At 39.6% G+C, this 21,018-nt stretch overlaps 1 protein-coding gene across 1 annotated transcript in view; it reads left to right on the top strand.

The window, feature by feature from the left end:
- LOC104401783 (ras GTPase-activating-like protein IQGAP1) overlaps nucleotides 1-20,620 on the top strand; it is a gene marked incomplete at both ends in the record, with an annotated part of 51,258 nt that extends 30,638 nt beyond the window's left edge. The window contains 16 exons of the mRNA XM_010009473.1: nucleotides 3,457-3,618; nucleotides 5,007-5,149; nucleotides 5,915-6,085; nucleotides 7,662-7,745; nucleotides 8,421-8,492; nucleotides 8,650-8,719; nucleotides 9,039-9,247; nucleotides 9,954-10,103; nucleotides 10,891-11,054; nucleotides 11,699-11,923; nucleotides 12,541-12,681; nucleotides 13,015-13,099; nucleotides 14,842-15,074; nucleotides 16,896-17,028; nucleotides 19,461-19,563; nucleotides 20,479-20,620. Coding sequence (XP_010007775.1) covers nucleotides 3,457-3,618; nucleotides 5,007-5,149; nucleotides 5,915-6,085; nucleotides 7,662-7,745; nucleotides 8,421-8,492; nucleotides 8,650-8,719; nucleotides 9,039-9,247; nucleotides 9,954-10,103; nucleotides 10,891-11,054; nucleotides 11,699-11,923; nucleotides 12,541-12,681; nucleotides 13,015-13,099; nucleotides 14,842-15,074; nucleotides 16,896-17,028; nucleotides 19,461-19,563; nucleotides 20,479-20,620 — 2,287 coding nt within the window. The remainder of the gene's footprint in view (nucleotides 1-3,456; nucleotides 3,619-5,006; nucleotides 5,150-5,914; nucleotides 6,086-7,661; nucleotides 7,746-8,420; nucleotides 8,493-8,649; nucleotides 8,720-9,038; nucleotides 9,248-9,953; nucleotides 10,104-10,890; nucleotides 11,055-11,698; nucleotides 11,924-12,540; nucleotides 12,682-13,014; nucleotides 13,100-14,841; nucleotides 15,075-16,895; nucleotides 17,029-19,460; nucleotides 19,564-20,478) is intronic.
- Nucleotides 20,621-21,018: the final 398 nt, after the last annotated feature.

Below are 21,018 nucleotides of genomic sequence, written 5' to 3' on the forward strand. Positions count from 1 at the left end.
CTGCATTGAGTCTTCATTTTATTATGACAAAATCCTCTATCGGCGCTATAGAAACACTGCATGTAGTGTTACTGTTACTTCAGAATTAATGTAATCAATCAGAGATACTGAAGACACAAAGTGTTTTCATGGGTCATACATCTTGTAGTGAAAAGCACCTGACCTGTGTTTTCTGAGATGGGGTCAGACTCACACACATTGTCCCATATCGGCTCTTGTACTCAGGAGCACTGATACCTTCTCTTGTGGGCAAAACCGGCTTCCCATCAATGCCATCCAGAGGCGTGAGGAAACATCTGAGCACAGAGAAAGGAAGGAAATGCTCAGCTTATAAACAGATGTAAGTTAAAACTAAAGAGCAACTTGAAAACATCTTGATTTGTGTCCATTGGTGTAAAAGCATTGAGAATATATCTCATAACTGGCCTGTAGAAGTTAGCACAGGATTACCCATATACAAACACTAGACAATGTTGCTAACGATATGCCACTACTCCATCCATGAGCTAGCTGTTGCAGTAAAATCTTTTCATATAATCCGTGTTCCACAGGATTTTACAATCAAGTATGACCAGTAGAACTGTTTTAATAAGTCATTTGTGGAAGTAGCTACTAATCTCCTGTACTCTGCCCTCTGGGTTGAAAGGAAGCAGTGTCAGCACAGCACATTCTTCAGAAGAGCTCTAAGGTTTTGCAGCTAAAATCTGCGATTTAAAATTTCCCCACGGCACAGAACCTGGTATTTCCTATAACAAACACTTCCTGTCTCAGGAAGTTAGCGTGTGTGTTCACGTAGTCTAAGCTTAAAGTTCAGCTTGATCACAACTTGGGAATGAACTTTTGCTTTGATCTATATCAGAGACACTATTTTTGAAAGGCAAACAGCTCCTCACATCCCACTCTAAAACTTTTGCAATGCAGTGATTTATTTTTCAGTTAGAACGAAGTGTATTTTTGAGATTGCTGCAGTAATGGCAATAAAATAAGCAGTAAACTAAGCAAAGGTATTGGCGGCTGTACTGAAGCAGTCTTGATCCCTTCCAAACTAATTTTTATGTCTTCTATAAATACTAAATACTACAGTATTAAGATTTTAAAAGGCTTTTACAAACTGTCTTCCCTGTCAGTAAAGGACTCCATCTTGTATCTTCACTTAGGAAGATGTGTTCAGTAGATGCTGGTGGGCTCCCTAATTCTTTGTGTTGCTGCTGTGCAGTTTGCATCACCTAGCTTCACTCCTTGAACTAGTTCACCTGTTGTAGTCCTTAACAAAGTGGAAGGCAAAATGAGATCGGCAAAATATCATCTGTATAGATTTTGGGAATAGACACCAATTCCAGCCTTAGTCTTGCACAGGAAGTCTGTCTGTCAGAACAGGATTTGTCTTAAGAGAGTCCCAGTTATGGGAAAAAGCCAATATTTGGCCCTGCTGAGATTTCAGCCATATCACACCAGACAACTGCATCCATCTCTGTATATCATAGTTGTTTGAAAGGAGGATGGGTGTCAAAAAGACCCCTTCACAGTGTTGATCTGGTACTGGCATCCCAGCTGCTGCAGGAGCAGACTGGAGTCTGCAGTTCTGTAGCTGGGGATGGCTAACCTCTGTTTATCTTGTAATTTTACAGGGTTCACATGGCCCTTCTTTAGAGCAACAGCTGCATTATTATTTGTTAGCAGTTCAATGGAAAGGAATAATGTCTGTTGAATTCTTTTTACCCTATAAACATTTTTCTTATTTTTTTCTTTCAAAAACAAAGGCATAATTAATTGAAAGATGAGGAAAAAGCCAGGCAGCAGAGGACCTACAAAAACAACTGTTACCTAGGTTGTGTGCTGTTCTGTCTTCATAACAACAGCTTCCAGCACCTGTAACTATAGGATGAAAAGGAGGAAGAAAAGCATTCAAATACAGGTGACCAGAGTTTATGAGGCACATGGGACTATGTATGAGGAGGGCTGAGCCCCCAGAACCACCTAGGCAAGCAGCGGCAAGCTGGTAATCCACAACTCCCCAGTTTTTCCTGCTTTCTCACTGGTGAGGCCAGATGCCTGGGCATCACTATACCACCGCTGTGGTACAAAGTGTTCTCCAGTCTCATGTGGAGCACATGTATGCTTGGTAGGGCTCTGTTTGAAAGCACAGTAACGTACCAGGATCCTGTCTGGTAGGAATCCAGGCAGTGGTGGTGTGGCGTTCACTTCTCTGCTGGCTGCGAAAGTATTTGGAGATTGATCTGTAATTGTCTAGCCAAATCTACCCATTCCACATTAGTCAAACTAACCACAAGGAAAAACTGTTTCTTTTGCTGAAATGCCCCCCTGCTAGCTCAGTTTCATGCTGTGCCTCCTGCGTGTAGGCTTCTGATACTGACCCACCTTTTGGGTCCACTCTGGGTAGGCAGAGCACTGAGCGCACAGAGGGGCCTTTTCTGTATTGCTCTGGATATACAGAAGATAAGGAAAAGTGTTTGGTGTTGCAGTGTCAAGTGCAGCTCTGGGAAGCAAAGGTAGCCAGGTTCACTTAGGTCAGTATATAATATAGATATTCTAGCTATATGTCTAATCACTTGTTTTTCTGTGCATAGATCTTGAATTTAGATGTGAAGGAACACCACTAAAGACCTGAGCAAAAGTTTCTAAACCAGTGTATACCTCTAGAGTGTAAGGCACTTTGAAGTGGCATTTGCTGTGGCATGCTGTCAGGTGTGGTGGTATTGACTCCTTCAATGACGGTGGGACCTTCACAAAGCAAAGACCACTTAGGAGGTCCTTGATCAGATTGTGGGTAACATCGTATAACTTTGAACATGCTTCATAGCATCACCTCTCAGGGCACCTTTTGTGCCCTGGAAGCAAGAGCTGCATTTCTGCCAAACTCAAGGGTATGTGTTGACTGTATCAGCTTTAAACAAGCTCCCAGAGGGAGAGAACAAGAAAGGATCCTGACTATGATGCTTAGTGTTTCAAGACTTTGCTCAGGGCAATTAGTTTTTATTCCCATTTTGTACAGTAAAAGTGAGCATTAAGGTTTACAGCTTAAAACCTAATGACTTCAGGTATCCCTAGAAGGCTCCCAAGTGATCAGCAGATGATGGCCTGTCTGCTAGGGCAGACTTAATTGCAGGGGTATGACCATCCTCAGCCCTTGCTCTAGTGTCATCTGGTGTGTCACTTGATGGGGTAGCAGCTGTGCCCTCAGACGTGCTTGGTTGTGCTGCGTCCCAGCATGGGTGGAGTGCACTCTTTCTACCTAACAAGCTTGCTGTTCTCCAAAATACTTGTCCTTACAAGCATGAAGGATGCTGTAAATGGGTGAAGCACTGAATTACTGAGTATGTCATGCTGTCTGTGTGTGCCAGCCTCAGAAGTCCATTATCAAGGTTGCTGGAGGCTAGAGCTGTGGGTGCAGAAAGTATAAACCGCTTAATTTTCTATATCATTATTTTACCCTAGTGGCTGTTGGAACATCAGTGATTAATAAGAGCTTGGAGAAGGCTGATTCACAGCCAGTTCTGATGATACTGCAGTCCAAGTTTGGATTAAGAGTCATTCCGGAGTGTGCTGAAACCTACTTCAGGAACCTCTCTGAAGCCAAGAATCTGAAAGCCAGAGAAGGTAAAAAACTTCCTGAGTAGCACAGTTCCATGTGAACGTATTACTGAGGCAACTGGAAAACTAACACAGAAGTCTCACTTAAAATCACTGTAAACTGAGGAAGGCAGTCACTGGTTTTAAATCTTCTGAGAAATGCCCAAGTGATTTTTATGTGATGCTGAACAGTTGTGCGCATCATCCAGGCCATAGTACATGCTAATGAATGTGTATAGCTATTTCCAGAGTCCAGCTGTTACTTTCTAAAACGTCGAACTAGCCTCTGGGTGAATTTATGACAGCTTCTTCCTGGCTGTCAATAGTCTAGTCCATACCCTCAGAAACCATGTTACTCTCTGATTTATGGGTGTTGGGTGTTTGGTTGGTTTGGGAGGGTGAGGGTGTTGTTTTTTTATTGTTGGTCTTGTTATTGGTTTGGTTTGGTTTTCTTTTGTTTGGGTTGGTTTTGGTTTTTTTGTTTTCTTTTTTGATTTGGGGGGGTTGGTTGCTGGGTTTTTTTATAGTTGGGTTTTGGTTTGGGGGTTTTTTTTCTGGTAGTAGGTGCAAAGAAGCATTAGACTGCACAATTCAGCCTTACAGGTTTCCTTAAAGAGCAAGGCAGGCTATGCCAGAGTGTCCATGGTCCATTTATTGGTCCCTAGGCATTGCCAAAGCAGCAGATATCAGCCTAAGATGGGCTAGAACCTGCCCATAGCAGGATTATGGGATGTTCTGTCATGTTAGAGCTGCATGCTAAAAGTTATGGCTAATGCAGCCAAGATTAGCTAACAACTAAAAGAAAAAAGTTACTGTCAATGTAGTATGCTTTCTTAGAGTAAGTGGGTATGTTTCATCCTGCAACATGAGTTTCAGGAGAGCATTTTGCACAACTGACCTTTTCAGCTTTACCTTGGGGCCTTTTGTCCATCAGGAAATGAGGCTTTTCCTGCCTGTCAGGATACAGCCTTGTTTACCAAAGCATTAAACAAGACGATGATGTTGATATAGGAAATGTCCCATGTGAGGTAAGTGTCAATAAAGCCAGAATTTGGCCAGAAGACAAGAACAACATTTTTTTTATAAACATAGTCTCAGTTCCATTTCTGTGAGTGCTGATGGAAGACATAGTGTATGCTGTTTCAGGAGCAAGCACTGATTTGGTGTGTTGGGGTTTGGAGAAGCTGTCAGAGGATCTGTACTACATCATAGCTGTTTCATACTAAAAGAATGATCCTGATCCACCTAACAATATTTTGAAAACATCCTTACTAGAAAATGGCCCAAGATACACAGTACCTTTGCATGTAAAATGGCTCTGTAGGAAATGCAGAGATGAGAAATGGGTAGGAAGAGCTGTAATACAGCAGTGTAGCAGGGCACAGATGTGTACTAATGGTACGTATTGCTCTTAGATTCTAATGAAAGTCCATGGATTAAACTGGTAATGAAAAATACATATGATTACTACTACAATGTGGAAACCGAGGAAGGCACCTGTGATGCTCCTGAAGGAGTTGTACCAAAAACTTCATGGTTAACTGGTGAAGAAATCCAGGTAGGTGGCTGAAACATTTGCTTTTATTGCAAATGCTGCATAAGCATTTGAGAGAGATAGCAAAATATGGCAATATCAAGGACTGAAGCTGTGCTGGGTGAGACTGAAGATCACTTTAGCTGCTCTGACAATAGCAGCAACTTGAGGCTAAGCAGTGTTAGCACAGCTTCCTGTCTGATGTCTGACAACGCTTCAGGAACTTCCTAAATGGAAGTTACAGCATACTTTTTAACAACCACGAGCAGATAAACTGGTGGAGGGAAGTCTGATTGATTCCATATCCTTTTATATTTTTTTAGACTTCACATTGACCTGTGACAAGGAATTTCATGATGTACCTGGGGCCACATGGAAGCACTGTTTTATGTTTAAATCTAATTATCTGACAGCATTTCTGTATCTCCAAGTTCAAGAGGATGAGTGTGATACTTGAACTTTCTTACTGTAGAGGTTTTGCGTTAACATGAAATATAGCTTAGAACAAATTACATCACACAAGCTTCTGCACAACTGGGGGTTTTATTTGCAGTGGTAACAAAGTGGCTTTTCCTTCATACTGATTAAAATCTAGTGGTAAATCAGAGAAGCTCAGATGGGACGAACAGAAGCTATACATATGCGGGCTGGACTACATGATCTCCAGAGGTCCCTTACAACCCTAATGATTCTGTGATATGATGGAGACAATACAGAACAAATTCCAGGATGGTTTTGGCATGAGGGTTTTTTTCTGTTAAATGACCTTTTTCCATGATCTCTTAACAGAGCATTGTTGGGCAAGTTACAGCAGATTACAACCGAGAGCAGCTGTGGCTTGCTAATGAAAATCTGATTGTTCAGCTGCAAGCCCGAGCAAGGGGATTCTTAGTCAGGAAACATTATCAGGAGAGAAAAGCATACCTTCAAAACCAGGAACCATCTGCCATCAAAATACAGGTATTTTTCTAGAAAGAGAAGGTAATAGGGGTTGGGTAACTTTCTGCATGTGACGTGTGATCTGTCTGATTCCTACCACTAATAAGATTTTCAAATAGGTGTCTCTGACTGTTTTCATTATCAGCAGTTCAGACTTGTACATCTGCAAATATGTTCTTGTCCTCATTGGAGAAATTGTGCTTTAAAATAGCAAATAATCAGTTTTAAAAGAATGGCTTATATCCACCTGCAATCTAAGTTACTTCAGCGAAGAAATTCAGAAATACATAGCCCTGGCTTTCTTTTCAGGTGTTGAGGTTTTGCACAGTACACCTAACTATGCACAGTACAACATCAGAACATATTTGCTGCATATTGAAGCAAAAATTCTTTGGCAAAGAATGGCTTAGGAAATACATTCCTTTCTAGACTATCCCCAGTTGGAAGTGGTTTGCCTCTGCTCTTTGAAGTCATAGCTGGGTAGGGAGTGGCAGCCACTCTGGTGTTCTCAGGTTCTGGCAGAGTTTCTTAGATATCTTTAGTTTGCTGACCTCTGAAAGGAGTAGAAAGAAAACTTTCTACTGAGAGTGTGAACATGGACAAATGCATGCACAGTGGTTTTAAATGGTGAAACAGCCACCTTCCACTGGAAGCAATTTGTACCAGTCTTGAAAAACGATCATTCAACCTTCCCAAAAATTATAGAAGAATGTACAACTAATGTTTTCCAATCTGTAAGAATTTGATTTAACAACTCATCATAATAACTAATTTTACCACTATCAGCTGTCATTGGGATTGGCTTTTCTTTTTCTGGCATGGTGTCTAAGCCCAGCAAAGGACTGTGCTGCTCTTTGAGAAATTCAGGGTCTGCGAACAGGTTCAAAAATATAGAGAAATGTAGATAAATTAATCTCTGATTGTTTTCTATGGGCATTAAAATAGAAATGGGTTGTGAAAAGACAGTAAGTAGAAGACAAAGCTGGAGTCACTGGCTGGATAGAGATAAGAGGCAAAATATGAAAAGGAGGTAAGAATATCTGTTATTCCTATCATCAATTCCTTGCCAAGAGTTTGCTTCTGAGCTAGCAAAGAGAGGGCTGAGTGAGGGAATTAGGAGGTTGTAATCTGTGGTAGACCCTGAGTGGCCCTGGAAGACCAGAGACTTGGGAAGGAGTCCAGGCCAAGAACAATGAGGGACCAGCTAGGCAGGGAACCACTACCAGCAAGGTAGGGAACAGCTTTTGGTTATAATGGGCAAGAGCTGGCAGAGTATTCCCTGTGTGGAATGAAGCCAGTGGCAGGGATACTAAAGGATATGGGTGTACTGAAGATAAGAATAAGGATTCTTATCTTTTTCCCTCCCTTCAGGGAAGGGAAGGAAATGGCATTGGAAAACAAACTTTGTGCTAAGATTGGCCAAAATTAACATGAAATGTATCAGAGCATCTAAAAATATAAAGGCAAGCTTGCTTACACCTTAGTTAGCTTTTTACCACAGTGGCAGTTTTTATCTATGTGATAAACACTGTTGTTAATTTTCGTGTAAATATGCATTTCTTATTAGTAGTAATGGCCTCCTGTTTTTATAAAAAAGGCTTTCTGGAAAGGATACAAACAAAGGAAAAGCTATGTGGACAGACTAAAGGTGCTTCAAGGCAATGTTGCTGCTATTGTTAAGGTAAGATCCCCCTATGTTTTGGTGCCTGAGTATGTTTTATCCCTTGGCTTGGTCCTTCACCACCTAGAAATTGGAAACTAGGAACACAAACAGGAGGGACTCGTGTTCCAGAAATCTGGATGGTGTTGAAAGTTGTTTAAATGACAGCTTAAGTAAATAACTTCTTGAAATTTCTGTGTTTGACTTCTATCAGGTTTTCCTGAACTTGAGTGTCTCCTAAGAGATTTCCTTACACTTCCCTTCCCATAACAATAAATTAGAAAATATTTGAGTTGACAGTGTGCTACGTTTCATTAAAAGCTGTCAAATCTGTCTGAAAAGTGTTCACTTTTCTGAGATGCTGATGGGATACTATGTCATGAGTATTGCAGATGGGATATTGATCTCCTGTGTGTGAAGGAGACTGGTTTACAACTGAAAGGTCAGGCTTGAAGGTAGAAATTACTTCCAAAGATAATGTTACACACAGGTGGTAGACCCTCAGACTCAACTTGCTGTTTCAGTCAAAGCCCATTAATCTGGTCACTGGACTGTAGGAGCTCAGTGGTACAGTCATCTATGGCGCGAAGTATGAGAAAAGCATGCCTGCATAAGAGAACTGTCAGAAGCAAGTTTAAAACATACACGTGCAAACAGTTTGTGCAGTGTCTGTTTTTTATTTTATTTAAATTTCAGATTCAGTCATGGGTCAAAATGTGGCTAGCAAAGAGAGCTTACAGGAAACGTCTGCAATACTTCAAGGATCATGTAAGTCCTTTTCCTCCATTTTGGATGTGAAGCACCAAAATAGGGTAATATGACTGTACAAGCAGTTTGGGAATCTCAGGAAAGAGCTTCTGCACTGTGTGTTTCTGAGCAGAAATGTGTCATAACTAGACTTTTGCCTAAACTTGGTCCCTTTCAGAATGATGAAATTGTGAAGATACAAGCATTTCTCAGAGCAAACAAAGCCAGGGAGGACTACAGAACACTAAGTAAGTGTTAACAGTAGAATGCTGCATGTTTGGAGAGAAGTATGATACTACGTTCAATTTTTTTGTTAGTTTGTTTTTAAACCTTCACCTAAGGTTTCTCAATCTCCTATTCCCCTTCAAAAGCAGATGTAAGTGTTTGCAAACCAGTTGTTTTACAGCTGAAAACACTTTGGTTAACTGTACTTACACAGTATGACAAAAATACTGTTCTAACTGGCATAAACGTCCCTCTGAAGTTCCAGTTTTCTGAGGGTTTTTGGAGCATTGTGTCCACAAACAGTATTACGTCAACTAACAAGCCTATTTACTTCAACTATAGTTGGTGCTGAAAATCCACCCCTGACTGTCCTGCGCAAATTTGCTTACCTCTTGGACCAAAGTGACTTAGACTTCCAAGAAGAACTAGAAGTAACAAGGTTAAGGGAAGAAGTGGTTACAAAAATTCGATCCAATCAGCAGCTGGAGAAGGACTTGAACTTAATGGATATAAAGATTGGACTGCTGGTGAAAAACAGAATCACTCTTCAGGTTAGCAGCCTCTGTTCAAGCTGCCTTGTAAACATGCACCGAGCACTTCTGTGTGTTGAAGGAGCTCAGGATTACACAATCACAGCACAGCTGAGGCTTGAAGGGACTTCTGGAGGTCCTCTGGTCCAACCCTGCTGCTCAAGCAGGGTGCCCAGGACCATGTCCAGATGGCTTTTGAGTATCTCCAAGACTGGAGACCTTCCAGCCTCTCTGAGGAATCTGTGCCAGTACTTAACAATTAGTTAAAATTCTCCTGGTAAATTAAGCACTTTTTTTGCATATCATAAGTAATCTTGTCAAAATACCTTGCAGTAGATATTGTTCTGTTGTCCTGAGTGGTATGGTAGTCTGCTACTGAATGTCACTCTGTTTTGCTACTTGTGGACAATAGTAATTGCTTGGCAGACTTCAGTAGATTGGAGTAGGCTTCTCTGATCATATTAGAGGTTGTTCACTGTTAAGTAAATGATGAACGAGCCTGTACATGAGATCAGGTTTCCCAGATGGTCACTGTTGCCAAGCCATACTGGTGACAAGATAAAGATGTTCAAAAGACTGGTTAGTGAATGGAGCAGCAAAATATACAAAGTTGCTAATAAAGGCCCTTAGAGAAATACTGCATTTAGCATGGTTTGGAATATTTTAATTTTTCCAATTTGCCTTTTTTGTGAATATATAATGTAGACTTTTGATCATCTGTCTGCAGGATGTGGTACTGCACAGTAAGAAACTTAACAAAAAGAGCAAAAGTCAGCTGGAAGAGATGGTTATGGTTGACAAACAGGGTATCAAAGGTTTGAGTAAAGAGAGAAGAAAGAAACTGGAGGCTTATCAACATTTATTCTACCTTTTACAGGCAAGTATTAATGTAAAAAATTGACAAGGCAGGAAATAGCTGAGGAAAAACTACAAATACATTGCTTGCTTTGTTTTAGTGATTGTAGTAGTGATTATGAAAAGATTTCTGCTGCAGCAAATACTATGATCAACTTCTAGCATTTCCTGGAATTGAGAGAATCCTTCATGTCTTTACAACATCCAAAAAATATAGCTGTTTTTTCTTGAATAACTTCAGTCTGTACTGATGCCAGAGAAGAAAGTTTTCCTCCATATCACTTTTAGTCCCTATAAATTACTCTTTCTATTATTGTGCATGATATGTGGTGGAAAGGAAGCTGTCTGCTGCGCAGCTGACGGTATATAATGTATCTGTTCTTGTGCTCTTTTTATCTCATCTCACTGAAGTTTTTCTAGAAGAATTTTAGATCTTTGTGGGGCAGATGCTTTCTAATACGTAAGTGGACATGTACGTCATCTTGGTAGATAGTCATTGTCATTGGATCCATTGTCATTTGGTAAAATGTCATTGTCATTGGATCCATAGACCTAATGCACAGAGGTACTGTTCAGATACTACAAATAAAATCCTTACTGGTGTTACTCATAGAAATCTAATTGTGCAATATTCAATGTTTCTTATGCCTCAGGATTTGGAAAAAAGTAAAGCCAGTGTGGAAAAGTGACATATGCAAGAATGAACATAAATGCTTTTAGTGATAATGGAAATGTAAAGAGCACTGCCCCCTAAGTAGGGGTCGTTTGTCCTGGACCAGTACTATTTTAGTCATTTGTTTTTTTCACAGACTAATCCCACGTATCTGGCGAAGCTGATTTTCCAGATGCCACAAAACAAATCAACCAAGTTTATGGATACAGTCATCTTTACTCTATACAACTATGCCTCCAATCAACGAGAAGAGTATCTCCTTCTCAAACTCTTCAAAACTGCTCTAGAAGAGGAGATAAAGTATGTGCACTCAAAGGAACACTTTAGATGATTTGTGTTGCAGGCAGTTCAATGAATACTTCATACCTAAAAGAATCTGATGGTTAATCTTTAAGATGTTGTAAAGTTAGGTACATACTTTTGTTATTAGAGGAAATTGTTTTCAGTGTAACTTCTTTGTTAACTCAAGGTATTTTCAATTCAGGAAAAAATCTTTCTATGGTGGACAATATTTTTGTATGAAAAGATAGCTTGGAAAAAAGCAGACACTGAGGATTCTTGCTTTTGTGCTTGAGTATTTAAGCATAGAGAAAGTCTTTCCTTACTCAGTGTAAATGTTCTGTAAGTGGAGAGTAGTGGCTTGTTATCCTAAAACAAGAAAAACTTATTTTACGCCCTTAAGAGGTATCTGCTGAGCAGGTATTTGCATCTGTATGAGATATATATTAGCTGCCACTAGCTATGCTATGTTCCAGGGACTTAATTATAACACATATAGAATTCAGGTAGTAATTTCTATAACCTTATTTTATTTGAAAGCCTAAGAAATAGACTGTATAAACCTGTTTCAGCATAGAAATGGGATAATTTTAAATGTGTGGGTTTTGAAAACATGGATAAAGGCATACATAAGTCAGATCTGAACTAATCTGTTCTTGATACAGCTCTAAGGTAGACCAGATACAGGATATCGTTACTGGAAACCCCACAGTTATTAAGATGGTCGTCAGCTTCAACCGAGGTGCTCGTGGACAGAATACTCTGCGCCAGCTCCTGGCCCCTGTGGTGAAGGAGATTATGGAGGACAAGTCCCTCATTATAAACACTAGTCCTGTGGATGTATACAAGTCATGGGTAAACCAGCTAGAAATGCAGACTGGTGAGGCTAGGTGAGTGAGGAAGCTGGACATACTGTACTATTTCAGCACTTGAGGGAACCCTCATTTCTGCTCTCCCTTTCCTTCTCTGACAAATTGTACTTGTGCCCATGCATTCCTTCCCTACCTTCCTGCAGTACAATGAAAGTTTGGGGGGAGAAGTGCTTAAAAAAAACGTACTTTAACTGATTCTGAATGACAAAGGGATACTTTCCTGGTCATAACTTCAAAGTCAATTACTTAATCATTATAAATGTAGTAGGCTATGGCATGGAAGAATTTATAGCCTTTCCCCCAGTTTTTATAATAGCATGCCATTAGTGTTCCAGGCTTTTGAGGAGCTATGCTGGACGGGGACATGGAGATGCATGCTTTAAATTAGGGTTCGCCTTTTGTAATTAAGGGAAGGTACATCATGGTGTGTGCACCCCCACCTAAACAAACTACCATCCTCTAAAACCATAATGCTAATGCATCAAAGACTTTTGTAACTTAGCTAACTTCAGCTTTATTTGTCTGACTTTCTTTTCTTTTCTTTTTTTTCCTTCTGTTCACTGATGGCATTTACAAAGTTAAAAAAAATATCCTAAAATATGTTTAGCCTGGTTTAATATCTGTTTGCTTTACAGCAAATTGCCATATGATGTAACCACAGAACAAGCACTGACACACACAGAAGTGGTTAATAAACTGGAATCATCAATTCAGAGTCTGCGAGCAGTAACTGACAAAGTTCTCACGAGCATATTCTCCTCTCTCAATATGATGCCGTAAGTGCTGATTTAGGAAGCTGCAGTTCATGTGCACAGTGAAGCTCCGCTTGAAACTCACTGATGGGCATCCTCTCGAATTACATGGTTTCTGATACGCGCCTCTCGAATGATTTCCCCAGTAGAGGGAGTGGTTTCTCCACTTCTACTCTGCTTTATCAGCCTCATGAGCGACTCCTTGTTTTTGAAACTTCTGTTTTCCATTATCTCCTCATTTTATGTTTTAAGTGGCTATAAAAAAAACCAACCAGTTACTTGTCTGACTAGAATAATTGTTTTATGTTTTGTTTAAGTCTTTCCAATATTCTTCCTTTTCATCTGTTCTACATGTAGTTATGGAATGAGATACATAGCCAAAGTTCTGAAGAGCTCACTTCATGAGAAATTCCCAGACGCAACAGAAGATGAACTACTAAAGGTAGACGCCTGAGGGAAAACTGTCAGCAGCTTGTAATGCCAAAAAGGAGTTTTATTAATATTATTAAGGGGGGGGGGGGGTATTAAGCATTCTAAGGAACTAAGAAAACCTGCATTCACTGAAGGAACTTGGCATTTCTTGGGTTGCAAAGGGGTATTCTTAGAAGGCTGAAGTTTATCTGAATCATCTTGGGGTTTGTATTTGTACTATGGTCCTTACCATCATCAGTGCTTTCATAGAGAAGACTGGTCATATACCTCACTGCTGCTCCTTTCCCCAAGTTGTTAAATAATATGTTACTAAGAACACCTGCATTCACTGAAGGAACTTGGCATTTCTTGGGTTGCAAAGGGGTATTCTTAGAAGGCTGAAGTTTATCTGAATCATCTTGGGGTTTGTATTTGTACTATGGTCCTTACCATCATCAGTGCTTTCATAGAGAAGACTGGTCATATACCTCACTGCTGCTCCTTTCCCCAAGTTGTTAAATAATATGTTATCTAAAAAAAAAAAAAAAAAAATTAGAATCACAGAATGGTTTGGGTTAGAAAGGACCTTAAGATCATCTAGTTCCAACCCCCTTGCCATGAGCAGGGACACCTCACACTAAACTATGTTGCATTAATATTATAACATAAATACAATGAGGAATGGCTCTAAAAATGAACTGGAAGTAGATCATTACATTACATTTGAAGATGCTTATAAGAGCTGTAGGAATGACATTTTTACAGACTGAAAAGTGTGATGGTACTGACACGCTGGCCATTGCTAACCAACCACAGCCAGGGTGACTCTTCAGAGGGCTTAAGGAAATTGCTCCACCAGCCTTCCAGACAGCTGAGATACTGTCAGCTCTCTCAAATTAGAGTTATTTGCACTTCAGTGAAGATGCTTTCATTAGTGTTTAATGACATGGTTCTAAAATCACAAGCCATTCATTTTAATGGTACTTCCCCATTATTCTTCAAAAAGATATAGTGCAGTGTTTAAAATATATATTTATGGCGCACAGAGGGCTTCAAACACCTCAGCTGAAAAAATAATTCTGCTTTTGTATGGTTTAACAATGAATTGGAAAACCTTGCATGCAGCATTTATGCGGTCTTCCTGTCCCATCACTCCAGCAATACAGACTGTCATTGCACAATTTATGGAGAAGAAAAAAAAAAAGGCAAGCAAATAGAACATAAGGCACCCAATTGAAAGCCTTTAAATGTGCAAATGGAAGTTCTGCATGTGACTACACATAAGCTGAGGCAAATTGCAGAAAGAAAAGTCCTGCCTGTTTCTGAGATCAGGAATGATCTGCTCTCTAGTCTTTAGGGATGCATGTTGTCCTCATGAGAAACAGTGGGTCCCTTGTCAATGGATGTATTAAATGCTGGCAGACATCTGTAGCACTTCAGAGAATAAGCCTCTGGAGACGCACCTTGCAAAATCTAGAAGAAAGAGTTGTATTTGTCTTTGTATGCAACTCAATGCCTTGCATTAGCTGACCTAAAGCCAGCACCAAATTCAGACATGATTATAAAAGTCTGTAATTGACATTCACAAAGGTGTTGCAAGAGGCACATGTTGTAAAAGACCACAGGCTCTTTGTTAGCTACATGATAACATGTATGTCTTAGGGGTTCTTCTAGCACTGGTTCCACTGGTCTAATTCAGAACTAGAAATGATCATGTTTTGCTAAATGTAATTACCATGTGTGAAGGGAAGATCTCCTTATTTTTCCTTTTAGATTGTTGGCAACCTCCTGTACTATCGCTACATGAACCCTGCCATTGTTGCTCCTGATGGTTTTGATATCATTGATATGACAGCTGGGGGCCAGATACACCCTGACCAGAGGAGAAACCTAGGTTGTGTGGCAAAAGTCCTTCAGCATGCTGCATCTAACAAACTCTTTGAAGGAGAGAGTGAACATCTATCATCTATGAACACTTACCTCTCACAGACGTACCAGAAGTTCAGGTATGCAAAGCCCTCACAAATACCTATACAGTAAGAGCTCTCCTTTAGGATGAGTAGGGCAGGTAGACTCCTTGTCTATGGAAATTCCTTGCTCAGAGTTAAAATGTTGTGTGATCTGCCATAGAAGACATCCTCACTGCTGAGGAAGTTGAAGCAGGAGTAACAGGATGTATTTCTGCTTGAACATTATATTGAGAATTGATCACCTCTGCTAGCTTGGTTGCAGTAAGGTTTTCTTACTGTGAACACAGATTGTAAGAGCAGCATGGGGTAATACATTATCCAGCAGAAATAATGTGTTCTTTTGCTTGGGAGGACAGTTGAATGTTTTGTCTGAAGAAAATTATTATTGGACAGGAAAAAGTTGTGGTTTCTGTTTTTATCCTTTCATCTTTGCAGAGAGATTCCACGCAGATTTTATTCTTTCATCTTGCACACTCATAGGAATTTGCATGTTCTGCTATGCTCTGGGACAAAAGTTCTTTGGGATTATTGCCCATCTTTTGGGGTGATTGCTATTACTAGCTTAAACTGTTGTTGAGTCTTGAGACAAACTCACTTTCAGAACTTCTGTCTTTAGTATCTGCCCTTCATGAAATTAAATGCACTGTTCATAGACTGGGTTTCCTTGATAAATCAGCCATGAACACAAAGACACTTAAACTTAGTCATTTTGTTTAATGAAGTACTTAAGGGCATGCCATAATCATGGAGAAACAATAGAGTAGAAAGTGTTATAGTAAGAATAACAAATGCTAATGAAAGGGCCCTAGTTGGTCCTTTGATTGCTACAAAAGGAAGAATTCCTCTCTTAATTAAGCTAACTTTATACAAAACTGGGTCTTTGGGTGCCTGTGCTCTGCACTTTAACTAAACCCTCCTTAGTCACTAACGATGGCTGCTCTCAGCTGCGTGTTCCCCTTGTACTCACCCAGCAACTGCAATTGCAGTATTAGCTATGTTAAAAGCTACCAACCCTGCCTAGATCTTTTACTGTGCATTTATGAACTTGTGCAGGAATTTGTCTAAACCCTTCTTAAGTCTTTCAGATTATCTGCCTCCTCAACCTCCTCCTGTAGCAATATTCAGAAGTTTGCTACCTGTTGGTTAAAACAATGCTTCCTTTCCTTAATTTGAAGATAGTATTTTTCTGCCAGTTTCATTGCAAACCCCTTTGTCCCATAATTGTGGGATTTGATGAATTTTGCACCTATCTCATTCAATGTCACTGTGATTTTGTGCAACTTGATCATATCCCTCAGCTTTTACTCTCCAAACTAAGGAATCCCAGCCCCTTTTGTTTCTTTCCTGTCCAGGAAAGATGGAACACTTGGTCATTTGTATTGATGTGTAAATGCATTGCCTCCAAAAGTTTCCTTCAGAGACTAAATGTAGATTGCAGATTGTAAGACAAATATAACACATGGGGAGAGACTTTTTAGCAGGGCCTGTTAGAATAGGATGAGGAGTGACGGGTTTAAATTAAAAGAGGGGAGATTCAGGCTGGACATGAAGAAGATATTCTTCACAATAAGGGTGGTAAAATACTGGCACAGGTTGCCCAGAGAAGTGTTGGATGCGCCATCCCTGGAGACATTCAAGACGAGGCTGGATGTGGCCCTAGGCAACCTGATCTAGATGAAGTTGTTCCTGCTCATTCCAGGGAGGGATGGGTTAGATGATCTTTGAAGGTCCTTTTCAATGCAAACTATTCTATGATTCAGTATGTCGAAGACTTGACTGTGTGTGTGTTTGTTTTATACAGGCTAACTGAAGTGACTTTATAGGGGGCAATTACAATTCTTTCTCGTTTTCTCTCAGGAATTTTTTTCAAGCAGCGTGTGATGTTCCTGAACCAGAGGAGAAATTCAATATTGATGAATACTCTGACATGGTGACCCTTAGCAAACCTGTCATATATATCTCCATTGAAGAAATTATCAATACCCATTCTGTAAGTCAATGAGAATACACTAGTCAACAGACTAACGTATAGATTATTAAACACTTGCAACGAACACTCTTGGGGAAAGGCTTAGTGTTCACCCTTCCTTTAGAAATAACTTCTTCAGTTCATCTCTAAAATAGTCCGAAATTGAGCATTTGCATTTTTCCTAAAAGACTGCTTCCATGGAAAAGCACCATCTTGAATAATAATTATAATATAACATTTTCTGGATGAGAGGAACATTTTTGTTCTAATCTAGTGTGACATTCCTAACTTATTTGTATTTACTAAACGTTTTCCTGTCTTGGCTAAGAAAGTGACACTAATTTGAAGAAGCTCCTTTGTCTCTGGGAATAGAGGAAAAGTCAGTGTATATCATGACTCTGGCATTCTGTTATCTCTTTTGTTGGAAGCAGAAGCAAAAGTCTGATTTAGATGGACTGAAGCTGTGGCATCCTGCCAGTTTTTTACCATGGGTAAAGAAAAGATTAACTGCAGTCTTTAGTATGACTCATTAGGGTCTAAGTTAAATGTCTACCACATGGCCCTCCTAAAGCTGGGATATTGCTATCTGTTTCCTGGCTTGCAAACTGTCCCCTGTGATGCCCTCATCTCCCTCTCCAAGCTTCCCAAATAAACACCACCCTCAAAAGCAAAAAATCTCACAAGAACCTCCCATTAGTAACCTGGTTTGCTAAAAAACATGTATTCTGTATTGTCTATTCTTTCTCTTTTTTAAGGCATAGACCTATGCTTGCATGTTTATGATCAGAGGTTACATTTAAGCACTAGTCTTGGCCAAATATTCCTTTTAGTGGGTCTACTGCATGCCTAAGGTGTTATTTGATCCTAATGTGATGAAGTACTGCTATTTAATTTTATATTAGCTGATAAAATACCCTATAAAATATAAGGTAATTTAATGAAAATAAATTGCCAAACAAATGAGGTCAAGCAAATGTTCTTTTTTGATGCCATGATTATGCGCGTTTGCCTGCCTAGAGGAAGCACATCATTAGGTCTGAAGGCCACACATTATTTATAGGTGCAGTGTATTTACCAGGAGTTCCACCAAAACTCCTCCAGCAGCCTGAGTCTTCATCTGAGTTGCCTTCTCCCACTGCACCTTCCCTGCAAATGTTAATTAAACTTTCTATTCTGCTCATGCAGCTCAAAAAATAGTTTGAGAAAAAGGAGATGCAAGAGGGAGATGTCTTTTGTCATGTGTTGCTCAGCTTCAGAAAAAGTTCTCATATTTGCCCTCTGCTATCATCTCCTATGGCAAGCGCCTACAGTTAATTTTCATTGCACTCCTCTGCTGGCTGTAGCTGGAATGAGGGATGTTGCATTCATCAGCATTGCTTTTTGGTGCTTCTCAGTGTATCTCTTGTCTTTGCCCCAAGTTTTTGTCCTGTGAGTGTCTTTTTCATTCTGTGCTTGTATAGCATCAAGCGCAGTGGAGTTCTAATCAGTGCACACAGTGTTTCTCAGCAGGTCTCACAGTATCATAGTCAACATTATGTACAGTGTGAGGTAGCTACTGCACATAAGAGAAACTTGTTTTAAACAATTTAATGGTCATGGGCTTGTAATGCTCAGTTCTGTCCTGTAAGTACAGCTGAAATGCCTTTCTCTTCTAGATGTAGGCTTCTTAGTTGCCAGTAAGTTTCCAGTAACCGGTAACTTTTGACTACAACTTGCAGTTTTTAAAATACTTCAAATCCTGGATTTTTTGCCTACTGTGCATGCTTTGCTACAGCTAAATTCCAGTAACACTTGGTGACACTCTTCTTCCGTTGGTTCTCCAAGTAAGGAACATTGCTTCAATAGCGAATGGACTGTTGAATCTAGCAGTCACTAATGCTGCTGGCTTTATCTAACTCAGCATGAGGTTACTTGTCTCATAGATAGTGAAAGCCTGTTTTCAAGAAAATGTTACTGCCCTGTTCATGCTCTTTAACTTCACTTCCAGTATTTTTGTGGGTTAAAGTTTTACAGATGTGCCCAGGAGCAATGGAAGTTATAGTGAATATGTTCACAAATCTCCTGCAACGTCCATTAGAAATTGTGCAGCAGTTGCTGCATAGCTGGTTTCTCACTTTCCTTTCAGAAATGACTGTTTCATATCACTGTTGCTGTTGTAAGTACTGGAATAGCTATATAGAAAATAGGTATCCCCACTTTGGAGATGATTGCCAGACAAGCACAGCAAGCTGTTTTCCAGCAAAAGCAATCCTAAATTCATAGTCCAGAACTGAACATGCTTCCCCACCCTGGGTCCTCCATAATCCTGTTCAAACCAGGTCTGTTTTTCAGCATTGAGTCTCCAGATTTATCTACAAGTACAGAGACACTGGGAATGTTTGAGGGGGAAGAAGGAAGAGTGGAATCTTTATTTTATTTTTTTTTATAATTACTTCATTTACATTTGTTTATAGCTACTGTTGGAACATCAGGATGCCATTGCCACTGAGCCAAATGACCTGCTGAATGAATTGCTGGAAGGACTGGGACCTGTTCCTGATGTAGAGTCTTTCCTTGGTATGCTGTTCTTCACCCTTATGGTTAACTTCACTAAATGGGGCAGAATTAAATACAATTAAATACTCTTGTGTCTCATAGGTACAGCTTCCTCATTTACTATAGAACTGTTTTCTGAACACTTTCAGTAATATCGCTCGTTATAGTTGAAACTTCATCTAATTTGCAATATTCACTCTAAAGATAGATGTGATTCAAAATCCAAACATTGATTTTTCAAGTAGAATGATCCATTTGGGCTCAAATTGCAGAGAGAAAGCAAGTTATTTTTATTTTTTTTATAATTTCATGATCTTAAGATTTGTTACTATTGGCTAAGAACTTGGAAAATGCGCACAGAAGAGAAATTTTTTTTTATTTTGAGACGACTTATAAAAAATTTAAGTTTTAAAAAAATATGTAAGTTTATTAGAGTTGTAAGGAATAAATGTGACTGATATTTTTGTTAATTGTTGTAACATGTGAACTGTTTAGAAAGTACCTAGGACACCATGGATTATACCAGCTTCCAAGTGAATAGCCTGTTAACATAGCTGCTACTCTTTCATTTTCCATTATCACTGCATTTTTGGACTAATTATTATCATCATTACTGTATTGTTCTTTAAGAAGATGACTTGTGAGTCTCCTGCACACCAGTAGCTTGAAAAGCAAGAATTGGTGGCAATTCCAAAATATTCTAACTGGACATAAATAACTGGCTTATGGTTCTGACTGTTCAATATAAAACAAACCAAAACAAACCAAAACAGAACAACTACCTCCCAACAACAACAAAAAAACCCTGCTTCTAAATGGTAGGAATGCATGTGCTGTTTAATAAAATTCTAGGTTTATTAACTAGGTTCTTGTTTGCTTTGTGCATTGGATCATGGGAGAACTGGGAAACTTAGAGTAAAAGATATTTCCTTACAGGGGAAGGAGCTGTTGATCCCAATGACCCCAACAGGGCAAGCACACTGAATCAGCTTGCAAAAACAGAGATATCACTGTCTCTAACAAGCAAATATGAGTTACGAGAAGGTGAAGATCAGGATCTCAAAAGCCTGATGATAAAGTAAGTTTTGCTCAAAACCCTGTATTTTGCCGATGCTTTCTCTTTTGTGTTTTAAAAGTTACTTCTACCCTGCTGTCCAGACTAAGTGCATTTTTGAGGTACTGAGTGCACTCAGTTTTCAAAAGTCAGTTTCTGTTTGGTCTTACTCAAACTTTCGCAAAAGTCAGAGAAAGTGCCAGTCCTTCCAGAAAGCTTGCAGAAAGATAAACATGCTGCCAGTTGTGTTCTGGAGCATGACTGGATCATTACCTAGCCTAGTAAGTGCTTTTCCATGAAGTTGTAAAAGCATTCTGCTTTAAAAACCATAGCCCTGGGAAAGAAGAGCTGAAAAGCTGTCTAGCCTTTTAAGGGATGGACAGTATCACACTGTCCTCTCCTCCCCCTCAAATGAAAACACT

Source organism: Nestor notabilis, unplaced genomic scaffold, assembly GCF_000696875.1.
Source record: "Nestor notabilis isolate BGI_N333 unplaced genomic scaffold, ASM69687v1 scaffold11462, whole genome shotgun sequence".
Taxonomy (NCBI): domain Eukaryota; kingdom Metazoa; phylum Chordata; class Aves; order Psittaciformes; family Psittacidae; genus Nestor; species Nestor notabilis.